Source organism: Fukomys damarensis, unplaced genomic scaffold, assembly GCF_012274545.1.
Source record: "Fukomys damarensis isolate Sample0158 unplaced genomic scaffold, DMR_v1.0_HiC HiC_scaffold_2, whole genome shotgun sequence".
Taxonomy (NCBI): domain Eukaryota; kingdom Metazoa; phylum Chordata; class Mammalia; order Rodentia; family Bathyergidae; genus Fukomys; species Fukomys damarensis.
In genome coordinates this window covers 6,339,373-6,352,221 of record NW_022900914.1, presented here as the reverse complement: position 1 = coordinate 6,352,221, position 12,849 = coordinate 6,339,373, and the positions used below count along the sequence as shown (strand labels likewise).

The following is a 12,849-nucleotide window of genomic DNA, read 5'->3' as shown; positions in this document are numbered from 1 at the left end:
GAGAAGAACGATTTAGGACAAACTCATTTTTTTTTTTTTTTTGTTGGTACCAGGGATTGAACTAGGGTCCTTGTGCTTGTGAGGCAGGCCACCGAACCGCTGAGCTAAATCCCCGGCCCTAAATTCATCTTTTTAATACACGAAGACTATATGGATTTAAGGATGTTTGATTTATGCAAAAACACGACAGGCTTTTATGTGAAATATACTCAATATTTAGTATAAATAAAAATTAGGAATCCATATAAACATGCTCTATTTTATTTTATTTTAATTTTTTTTGGTACCAGGGATTAAACTCGGGTCCCTGAGCTTGCAAGGCAAGCGGTGGAACCACTAAGCTAAATCCCCGGCCCAACACATTCTATTTTAAATACAAGCAATTAAAACTTTCAATTAAACTGATCTCTATCATGACAAATAACAGAAATCAAATTCTATAGGATTCTGAAAAACACAAGAGGTACAAAAAAAATGGTGAAAGGAAAATAATCACTTAATTCATGTCATTATTTAAATCAGGAAGTTGGTCAAAGAAAATTATCTACAGCAGTCCCATTGCTCTGCTCCACATATCACTGAATCCTATTCCCTTTAAGAAATATAATCTAGACAACATTAACTACACTTAGGAGTCTAAGGAAATTTATATGGCTGTATACAATAGGTACTAAGTATTACAAGATAGTTTATTTGACATCATGATAGAACACAGCACCTCATTTAACTAGCCTCAATGGACAAATTTTAAAAAAATAAGCTGGCCAAAAAATATTCAAAATAAAATAAGATTGAAACACTGAGTTTGATATCTAGGCAAATACATATAAACAAACACAAATGCAAAACAAATCTCTCCAAAAATCAATCTAATTTAATTAAACGTTTTGTTTGCACATAGGCTATATGCTTAAAAGAAATTACATTTTTTCTGAAAGTCATTTTGATTTTTTTGGACTTCCTTTAGAAACTGCTTTCTATAAAAAAAATTGAGGGCTGGTGGAACTGTTTAGGAAGTACACAACTTCTCTCTCATAACTACACCACTTCTCTCTTCTCTTCTGCCCATAAAATAAACCTACTATTTTTGGTCATGTTTATGTTCCCACCACAAACATGAATAAGTAAGTGTATCTATATGTATGACAAGCGCAGCCATTTTAGTTGTAGAGAACCAGCTGAAGCTTGGATAGAAAACAAGGCTTTAGGGTGCTGTGATCAAGCCATTAATACTAATTATCATTTTTTTTCTTTTGTACTGGAGATTGAAGGCAGGGTCTTCACATGGAACTACATCCCCACCCCTTTTTATTTTAAAATCATCTATCTATACATCCATCCATCCATCCATCCATCCATCCAGTTAGTTACAACTGGAGCATTCAACTAGGCTACCTCTTTTCACTAAATTGTCCAGGCTGAGCTTAAACTTGAAATCCACCTGTTTCAGCCGCCTAGAATGCTGGGATCACGGGCATGCACCACCATGTCTAGCTTTTTTATTTTGAGACAGGATCTCCCTAAATCACTAAATTGGCAGGCTGAGCTTGAACTTGCAGTTCTCCTACCTTAGCCTTCTAGAGTGCTGGGATTATAAACATACACCTGGCCTTTCTTTTCTTTTTTTGAGATGAGGTCTTGCCATATTGCTCAGGCTGGCCTCAAACTCCTAGGCAATCCTCTTGTTTCAGCCTCCTGAGTAGTGGAGACTACAGGCTCATGACACTGAGGTATTATTTGTTATCATCTTTGCAGAGTCAACATTATATTTTCTGCCACTTAAATTCTAGCTAAAAGGAAAAATTTATATTCCCATTAGTCACACAAAACCCAGCAAAACAATTACATTACCAAGTAATCAAAAATTTTCTGCACACAGTGTAGAGTATCATCTTAATCAGGAAGGCAGCTTATGCACATTGTACAACTTGAAGAGTTTATTCAGCATCTACTGATTCTCATGTTAACAATTCATTTTCTATAGCTATTGGAAAACAAGCTTCTGCCTCAGCTTTATGTTGTTTGAGAGTAACTGCACAACAGTTACAGTGTTTTATTTTTTAAAAACATGAAGTGTACAAAGGACTGATTTCTCTAATAAATGAAAAACTTCTATAAATGAGTAAGATAAAAACTCAGTGACTGAAGTGAAATAGGAAGGAAAGGGCTCAAGGTGTAGGGGAAGTGGGAAGGTTAGGGGAAAGGAAATAAGGGACAAGAAAAAACATGAGAAAAGGAAAAAATGAAAACAAAGTCTTTGTAATCAGGGGAGGGTGGAGGGTGTGAAGGGAGGGCAGGGGTATGGGGAAAAAATGAGAACCAAGATCTGTAATGTAAAAGTACAAGATCGCAATGATGAATGTAACTGTACTGTATAATAAAAGTACCAATAAACTCAGTAAGATTAAAAAAAAACAGTGACTGAATAGATAAATGAGAGACTACACAGCAGTCACATAAAATCACTGAAAAAAAAAAAAAGATCAACCTAATACACAACAAAACAAAGTTTAGAGCCAGGCATGGTGATGCACATCTATAATTCCAGCACTCAGGAGGCTGAGGCAGGAGGATTGTTGTGAGTTCAAAACCAGCCTGTGCTACATAGTGAGTTCAAGGCCAGCCTATAAAACATAGCAAGACCCTGTCTCAAAACCCTCACCCTCTCAAATAAATAGTTTAATACTGCATTGAGATACCTGAAAAAACCCACCAGATTGACAAGATGAACAGTACATAATTTAAAGTATTGAGAAGAGCTAGAGAGCCAGGAATGTAGCTCAGCAGCTCCACACCTGCCTGGCAAGTGCGAGGTCCTGAGTTCAATTCCTGATAAATATAAAAAAAGAAGACCTGTAGAAATAGAACATTAACTGGTGTAATCTCTGAGAAGGGCCATTTGTAGTATCTGTCTATCTATGCTTTGGCCCAGACATTCTATTTAGAATTTGTATTTCAGATATACTTTCATAAGTGGTAAATTATCTCTACATAAGATTACTCTTTTCAGCTTTGTAACAGCAAAAGATGCTTATTAGGTAACAGGTGAAGTACATTCTGGCACAGATTTAAAAAGCACAAGTTATTGAAAAAAGAATAAAGAATCTCTTTATGTGCTAATATAAAATGACATCCAAGCACAAAGGGTTTACAGAGCAGTGATTGTGTACAGTATGACACTATTTGTATAAAAAGTAGGTGAGTCTATGCATGTTACAGTTTTTTGGGGTGAGTCAGAAGTAATACTGCTTCTAGGATGACGAGACTCTGCATATCCTTTTATGTGGGGGGAGTGGGTATGCAATGTAGCCCATATAGTCCTCAGACTTACAATCCACTTTCTGCAGCCTCCTAAGTGCTGGGATGCAGGTGTGTGCACCATGCCTCACTCTTCATTGCACATGTGTGTGCACACATACACACACACATCTATATTTTTGGTGTTGGCTTGAATACAGAAGCATGTGAATATTTCCATTACTTTAAATGTAACCTTAAAATGCAAGGAAGTTCAACTGGATATTTTAAAGTAATGAAAATGTATATAAAGCTGATTTTTATAGTTACACAGTATTTTTAACATAATACAAATAGAATTTTAAAATTAATCATTCCAGAATGTGTATGTTCACAGAACATAAAAACAACTGCCTCAGAAGGTCATTCACTCAATCAAGTGATGTTGTTAATCTTCAAATATTTTTGGAATTCTTCAGGAATTATCTTAACCAGCCTATAAATCCTTTTAGAAAATAAATCTCCTTATATGTATACCTGATTTTAGTTGTAACTGAAAAAACAGTATTTCCTTTTGATGTCCAGAAATTTGGTTCTAAATAACGGGAAGTTTTCAAAAGTTAAATCTACCCTCAAACAATAGGGATTTGGAGACAGTTCAAAGAATGTTTCAGAGGTTTTGAAGGTACTGCCAAAGAAGCACGTTGCACACATTTTGATAAAAACAAAACAAAACAAAACAAAACCCTCCATAAGGCATCTATCCCCAAAAAGCAGGATTTATCCAGATGCCGTCTTATGGTACATTTCTCATAAAACTGTTTAAATCACATGGTAACAATGGGTGACTGTGTGAACGTGCATATAAACAGCGAGTTTTGGACCCAGTCAGACTGAGATTTAAATTCTGGTTCTAAACTTATTAACGGCGTAACTGGCCAAGGTTTTAGCAGTGTGTATTTTCCCCCTTTTCATTCTCTGAACCTTGGTTTTCTCATATGTAAATACATCTAAACAAACTTTTTGGTTTAATATGGCAAATATATCACCTGTATTTCATTCTCCCTCCAAAAACATCACTGAAATAACAGAAGAAAAAGATAAAATATTTATAGCTAAAAGAAAGAAAAAAGTATTAGTCAGCAGACTAGGAGAATTAAGAGTTTCTGAAAGATAGAAAGCACAGGCATAAACAGACTGATACTGAAACTTCAACTAAACTCAAAAATAGGAGAAAGGATTTTCTAAAATAAGGAAGAGGCCAAGGGCAAGTGCTGGGATAATTAAAGGACAACAAATCCCCACCCCCACTCCCAGGCCTCCCGCTGAGTGCAGCTGACTCTGGCTTAAACCCAGGGGATTAAAGTGATAAATTTGTGTCTCAAGGTGGGAGTTTTGCCTGGGGAGTCTCCCAATATGGGTTATGAGGGCGGCTGTAAGGGATTTCCCATTCAACAACCAAGAAATGAATGGGGCTTCTATGACTGGCTTCTCACTTAAGCTAAAGAAAGGCTACCTGGTAGCATTTTCATGCTAGGTCTCTTTTACTACCCATGGAGAGACCATCCACTTTGACCAAAAATTCAAGGAAAGTCAAGAGCAGGAAAGGGGATAGAAAAATTTAACACAGAGACTTTGAAGCTAGCTCAGTATGGTAGCACTCAGTACTTGGGAGGCTGAAACAGGAGGATCACTGGGAGGCCAGCCTAGGCTACATGGTAAGTTCAAGGCTGGCCTTAATGACATAGCAAGATCCTGTCTCAAAAAATAAACAAAGAAACAGAAACTGAAGAAAAAAGAATAAACACAAAAAAAGATGAACTCTAAAAGAACTTTAATAAAAATAGCATTATACAGATTTAAAAGGTCTATTATAGCCATGAGAAGTAATAAATGCCTAAGAAAAAGAATTTCTAGAAAATGAAAACATGACTGTTATGATTGAAAGAACTCAACTGATGGACTGAAGAGCACAACAGTATGGTGAAGATTCAATTTTGATCTGGAAAATGAAACAATGGAAATAAAATGTTTGTAGATGGGGAGGGGAGGAGGGGGTAAAGGGAGGGCAGGGACGAGGGGAAAAAATGAGAACCAAGACCGGTCATGTAAAGGTACGAGATCCCAATAATGAATGTAACTGTACTGTATACCTAAAATGTACCAATAAACTCAATAAAAAGCAAACAATTTTTTGATTTGGAAAACTGGGCCCAGAATTTCTCTCAGAATATACTCAAAATGTCAAGCAAAAGAAACACATAGGAGCGAAGACGGGTCGAGAGTTCTGATGGTACATGTCGGGGTGAAGTGTGATGGGAATTAAACCACCTCAGGCAGGATAACTGCTCTTAGCACAGCTCAGCTTCCAACCGGGCAGCGGCGTGGGAGAGATGCTCGGCTTTCCTGAGCAGGCACCTGGCTAAGATGCAGACCAAGAAGCAATGGAGGAGCGATGAACAGTCAGAGGCCAGAGGGGCCGGATTTAACAGCCACCCTTTTTCCCTTTCCCTTTCCCTTTCAGCGCTAGCACACTTTTTTGCCCTTGACTTCCTTTTCTTTTCTTTCTTTTTTTTTACCTTTTCCACTCAATTCTTTTTTCTTCCACCCAACTTCCTTCTTAGCCTTCTGTTGCTTCAATTCTGTTTTTCTTTCCTGTCTGAATCCAAACATCGTGGACTGGCTGTCTGCACTGATTTCCTCCCTTCTGCCCGTCCCACGATGCTGTCCTGTATGCTTCTGGCCTTTGCAAACTTACTGGCACAAAATGTAACAGCTTTTGGCCTGTTTATGTATTTTTATATTTTTTTGTATGTGTACATTTTTGTATGTGAAAGAGAACCTCAAGGGAGAAAAGAGAGTCATTTGTACTATGAAGGAAAAAAATCCCATTTTCATAGGCTTGTTAAGCTAGAAGACACTTTTTATTTCTATTAACTTTAATTTTATCAAATTAGCATACATAGCCCATAATGAATACAAGCAACTTCCTGCTCACCCCCTTCCTAACTCCTTAGTTGCCTCCTTCTCAGCTGAGGCAACTGTTCGCAGCTCCAGTACCTATTTTCCCTAGCATGATCTACTCAGTTCTGTGTGTGCACATGCGGCCACTTTATTAGAGCTCCACTCAGATGCAGGGACTTCTATCATGACAGTCGAGCCCTCAGCTCTCCCATGCTTATCTCCTTAGTTGCCAGTTCTCTAACACAGACCACAGGTCTTTAGAGAATCAAAAGTTTGTGTTTTTATGACTATACAAATATCTCTCACTGCTAAGTCAAATTGTGCAGTGTTCAACCTCCCTTAGTGTACCCTGCTTTCTTTTTTCTAGATTTAACAACTGCCTTATTTTCCCATTTGCCTGCTTTCCCAGGGGATCTTTTTAGAATCTCTAATATTTTAACATAAAGCCACGAATAATGTTTTCTACAAACACAAAGACCAATGTATTTCTTCCCTGGAGCTTTCCTTTCCGGAGGGCTCAAGGCTCTTGATTTAATCTGCCATCAGATACTCCCTAATCTCATTGCTGAAGGAAAGCACCCGGGACCTTCAACTTGAAAAAGTAAATATACTATGCAAATATCTGAGCCCTTTCATATGTGAAAATGTCTTTATTCCACCTTCACACTTACTAAAAATGGAAATAACTAATTATTCTAACCTTGGATGTTTCTAAAATAAATTTTTATTGTATAAATTGCGCACAATAAAATGTATGCATTTTAAGTGTACAGTTCAACAGATTTTGACAGATTATAAACCCATGACATTCCACCTCAATCAAGAACACAAGAGTCTTTGGATAAAGATGTGGTTTTTCTATAAAATGGAACACTACTCAGCCATAAAGAATGAGAAATTAGAGTCATTCATAGGAAAATGGATGCATATTGAAATATATACTCAAGTGAAATAAGTAAGTCACACATGTGTAAATACCGAATAGTTTCTCTGCTATGAAAAACTATAATGTTACATAAGATCCTAATGGTATAACTGACCATGTGAAATAGGAAGAAAAGGGCTAAAGGTGTAGGGGAAGTGGGGGAAGGGTAGGGGAAAGGAAATAAGGGAAAAAATATGAGAAAACGAAAAAATGGAAATAAAGTATCTATGAATAGGAAAGGGAGGAGGGGGTGAAGGGAGGGCAGGGACGAGGGGAAAAAATGAGAACCAAGACCTGTCATGTAGAGGTACAAGATCCCCATGATGAATGTAACTGTACCGTATACCTAAAATGTACCAATAAACTCAGTGAGGAAAAAAAATAAAGAAAGAAAACAGTCTTTCTATTACCTTTGAAACTTCTTACAACATCTCTTGGCTGTCAATCTCCCCCACCTCACCCCACCTCTGGCTACCAAGTATCAGATTTTTATAACTAAACATTACTTTTGCTTCTTTGAAAACATAAACAATACGAGCTTTAAATGAATATATATATATATATATGTATGTATATATCTCCTCACACGGATAGCCAGTTACGACACCATTCTTTGCTCTCTTTCTCTTCCTTCCCTCTCCGTCCTTCTCTCTTCTCCTCTCTTCCCTTCCACCCTAACCCAGCACCCCATCTCAGTAGTAGTTCAGACTGGTTTTGGTACAATTCTCCTGCCCAGTCTCCCTAGTGTTTGGGATTAAAAGGTATGTGCTATGACCAGCTTTGTTTCTTTTCTTCTTTTTTTTGAGACAGGATCAGACTGTAATTCAGGCTGGCCTCAAATTTAAAACAATCTCCCGGCTCAGCCTCCCAGGCTCTGGGGTTGTGCCACCATGCGTGGTTCCATGCCTGGTGTAGATCATCACTGTATCACCACTTGTATCATCATTTCTTGAAAAGTCAACTCTGTTCATTGAATTACTTTGGTATCTGTTACGGTTTAAATCTAAAATGTTCCCCAAAGCCCAGTGCACTTGTAGGTGGGGCTTTTGAGAGATGACTGCATCATGGGGGAGGGAGATAAGCACCAGTGAACTAATCCACTGAAGAGTCCACAGCTACATGTGATGTCCGGAAGGTGAAGCCCAGACCATAGGAGATGGGTCCCTGGGCAGAGTCTCCCTCCCTCCCCGCTTGATCTCTTCTGCCACGACTTCTGCGAAGCCACCCTGCCTTGGAGCCAGTGGACTATGGATGGAAGCCTCTACAAACTGTGAGCCAAAATAAAACTTTCCTCCTTTAAGTTGTGGATGTGAGGCACTGGAGATGGCAGGTATTGTGTCAGTAATGAGAAAGTAACTAAGGCAGTATCTTTGTTGGAAATCATTTTGCCAAATAAACTTGAGTCTGTTTATAGACTCTATTCTGTTCCACTAATCTGTATGTCAATTTTTACTAAAGAACAAAAAACCAACAAACTACACTGCCTTGACATCTGGCACTATATAGCAGTATTAAAATCAAGTAGTATAAATACTGCAGGTTTTAATTTTTTTGAAGTGGTTTTGGTTAATCTAAAACTCCTGCACACCCATCTAAACTCTAGAAAAAGCCTGTAATTTCTGTTAAAATGCCTAAGCTGGGCATGGTGGTGCACACCTGTAATCTCAGCACTCTGGGAAACTGAGGCAGGAGGATCGTAAGTTTAAAGCAGGCCTTGGCACCTTACTTACTTTGAGACAAAGTCTCAAAAAGAGAGGCTGGGATATATAGCTCAGTGCAAAGGCTCTGCTCTGGGATCAATTTTCGTACAATAAAACAAAAACAAACTTGTCTACTGGGATCTTTACTGGGGCTACATTAAGTCTATCGGGGGCAACTTGGGGATAACTGACATCTTAACAATACCGAGACAGCCACCACTCCTACAGTTTCCAGTGAGGGTGTATGGCACCTATTATTATTTCTAAAATGTATGCTTTAATATTTTGTGTTTTTTCATAAGCTGCTTTTTCTATATCATTATCCAATTGCATGTAGTTGTTATAAACATAGATGCTTTTTGTATATCGCATATATATCTTGGGACCCTAAATTCACTTAATAGTAACCTTAAATTTTTTTCTACATATAGGATCACAATTTGTAGAAAACTTTCCTATTAACAAAGTACAACGTTAACTTTTAGCCATCTAGCCTCAAATATTATTCCACAGTCTCATTTCTTCTATCTCACGTCCTGTGCTACTACTGTCAAACATTTTACTTTAAATGTTATGTATAAGCCACTGTTAGTTTTGCTTTAAACAGTTTTTTTTTTAAATTTACAAAAGCTACTAAATGAAAGAAAAAAGAATAATTTTCCATTTAATGGCACCTTAACTATCTGGCTCCCTTCAATTACTTACACAGACAAGAATTCCCATCTAGATGGATCTTTAGCTTGAAGAGTACTGCAATTTGTTGGTGATAAAATTTTCTCAGCTTTATTTGAAAACATCTTTTCCTCATCTGAATGATACCGGAAATAGGAAGTCAACTGCTTTCTTTATCTTTATCATTTTTCTTTGTTTCATTTCAAATAATACTAGATATGGAAGTCAGTAGTTTTAATGTTCATCCAATGTAATGTGTCATTTTAAAATTGCTTTTGAACTGGGTGTAGCAGTGCATGCCTGTAATCCCAGTACTCAGGAGGCTGAGGCCGTAGAATCCTTGAGAAGTCAGGGCCAGCCTTGGATACTTAGTCAGCCTGGACTACAGAGTGAGACCCTGTCTCCAAAGGCAAACAACAACAACAAGAACAAAGGCCGATGTTCAAGGAACACATCTTGGGAAACACTCTCACCCCATATTCTATTTCTGAATGTTCTATTATGGGATGCGTTGTGTAAGAACATAAAATTGCTCACCTTAACACAAAATGCTTTACTTTAAGATCAATTATAAAAGAGTAGAGGTTATGCTACAACTTAAATATACGTGATGAATTAAATTCATATATCCAAATAGAAGTATTACTGATAATCCAACAGGCATAACGTACAGACTTCATAACAAACCAAAGATCTCTGCAATAACAGTGAGAGACAAGCACTAATCATGTTGTCACTAAAGATTGAAAGTGAGGTGTTGTCCCCAGCACATACTATTCAGCCTGGCAGTGGGTCTAGCAGTGGTGGACTGAAGTGAGGCTGGCAGGATCTCCGATTTGATGGTCACACTGGTGGCCGCACCATCCATTCTGTCTGTCTCACATAAGCCCGGCAACTGTGCTGCCTTCTCCAGCGTGGGCAGCAACTGATCAAACTGGTCAAGGTCAGCTGTAAACTAAAAAGGGAAACGAAAGTTAGAGGAAATATATCTTCTACTTTCAGCTGAAAGAAAGTTATTCTTTTAAACTATATGAATTAAATGTGATATGAGAGCACAAAGAAGAAATAATTACAATGATTGGATTTTTAAAAAATTACACGCTTTGTTCCACTGGGGCTATACTAATATACTACAAGATATAAGATAATACACGTACAATATATATATATATATATATATTGTGTTTCAGTATAAAATTTATGGATAGGAAAAAGGTTAGACTAGGAATGTCAAGAGTACTGTGTGGTTGATTTTTTTCTGTGAACAGTTTTCAAAATTTTAGCCAGCTGTGGTGGTGTATGCCTGTAGTCCTAGCACTTGGGGAGGCTGAGGCAGGAGGACTGAAAGTTCAAGACCAGCCCAGACAAGTGACTTACTGAGACCCCGACTGAAAAATTTAAAAACTGTCTGGGGGTGCAATGTAAAGAGGTTCAATCTCCAATACTGTCCCCCAAAATAAAGCAACTTAGTATAAATTTACATTGTTATATATTTCTTATTATTTAAAATGTTTTTAAAACATCTGTGTAGTATTATTAGCTTTATTGTTCTCAGAAAAATCGAATCTCATAGACTAAAAGTAAAAGGATGGGAAACAGTTCGCCATGTGACAGGAACCTGGAAAAAAGCAGGGGTAGCTATCTTATTGCAGACAAAGTGAATTTCATACTAATTGAGAGAGACAAAGAAGGTCACTACATCCTTGTAAAGGGAAAAATCCAACAGGAAGAGATGACAATCATAAATATATATGCACCAAACACTAATGCCCCTAACTATACAAAAAAAAAAAAATTAAGGGACATGAAACACCAAATAAGCACTAACACAATTGTAGTGGGGGACCTCAATACCCTGTTGTCACAAATAGACAGATCATCTAGACTAAAAATCAACAATGAAATACTAGAACTGAACAACCAAACTTTTGAACAAATGGACTTAATAGATGTCTAGAGTGTTCCACCCCACAAAATCAGAATATATATTCTTTTCAGCTGCATGTGGGTCATTTTTCAAAACAGACCACATGCTAGCTCATAGAACATGTTTAAGTAAATGCAAAGGCAGTGAAGTTATCCCATGTATATTATCAGACCATAGTGCAATTAAACTGGAGATCAATAGCATAAGAAACTGTAAGAACTTCACAAACATGGAAATTGAGTAACACTCTCATGAACAACCAATGGGTCACAGCAGAAATCAAAGAAGAAATTAGACAGTTTTTACAATTTAATGACAATACCAGTAAAACATACAGGAATCTATGGGATACAGTGAAAGTAGTTTTACGTGGGAAACTCATAGCAGTGGATGCCCACACTAGGAAAACAAAGAAAGCTCAAATTAACAACCTTATGGTGAATCTTGCTCCTAGAGCAAGAGAAGCCCAAAGCTTATTCAAGGGAGGAAATTATAAAGATCAGAGCAGAAGTCAATGCAATGAAGACTAAGAGAGCAATACAAAAAAAAAAAAATCAACAAATTGAAGAGTTGGTTTTTCAAAAGAATAAAAAAAATTAATAAACCCTTAGCCAACTTTATCAAAAAAAGAAAGAAAAGGCTCAAATTCATGCAATTAGGAGTGAAAATGGTGAAATCACCACAGATCCAGGAGAAATCCAGAGGATCATCAATACTTACTTTGAGAACCTACACTCTAATAAAATGGAGAACACAGAAGAAATGGACAGAGTTCTAGATACATATGAACAAAGTTGAGAAGATATAAAAATTCTAACCAACCCAATTACAATCAGTGAAATTGAAAATGTAATTAAAAATTTACCAACAAAGAAAAGCACAGGCCCTGATGGCTTCACTACTGAATTCTACAAGACATTTAGAGAAGAACTATTGCCACTACTCTTTAAACTTTTCAATGAAATTGAAAGAGAAGCAATACTTCCAAATTCATTACTGGAAGCAAGTGTTACTTTGATTCTACAACCAGGGAAAGACTCAACCAAAAAAGAGAACTACAGGTTAATTTCCTAATGAACACAGATGCAAAAATCCTCAATAAGATACTGCCAAACAGAGGGTCATTAAGATCATACACCCTGACCAAGTTGGATTTATCCTAGGGATGCAAGGGTGGTTTAACATATATAAATCAGTAAATTCAATAAACTATATTAACAGAGTCAAGGACAAAAGCCATATGATCATCTCAATAGATGCGGAAAAAACATTCAACAAAATTCAACACCCATTCATGATAAAAACCCTACAGAAAATTGGAATACATGGTCTTTATCTCAACTTGATAAAGCCTATCTATGAAAAGCCAAGAGCCAACATCATACTCAATGGTCAAAAAATGAAAACCTTCACAGTAAAATCAG

General features: G+C 37.1%; 1 protein-coding gene across 6 annotated transcripts in view; it reads right to left on the bottom strand.

The window, feature by feature from the left end:
* Nucleotides 1-12,849, bottom strand: part of Ncoa1 (nuclear receptor coactivator 1) — a 268,563-nt gene that overhangs the window by 41,288 nt on the left and 214,426 nt on the right. For all 6 annotated transcript variants that reach the window (XM_019204623.2, XM_019204626.1, XM_019204624.1 and 3 more), the window contains one exon: nt 10,273-10,453. In XM_019204623.2, coding sequence (XP_019060168.1) covers nt 10,273-10,453 — 181 coding nt within the window. The remainder of the gene's footprint in view (nt 1-10,272; nt 10,454-12,849) is intronic.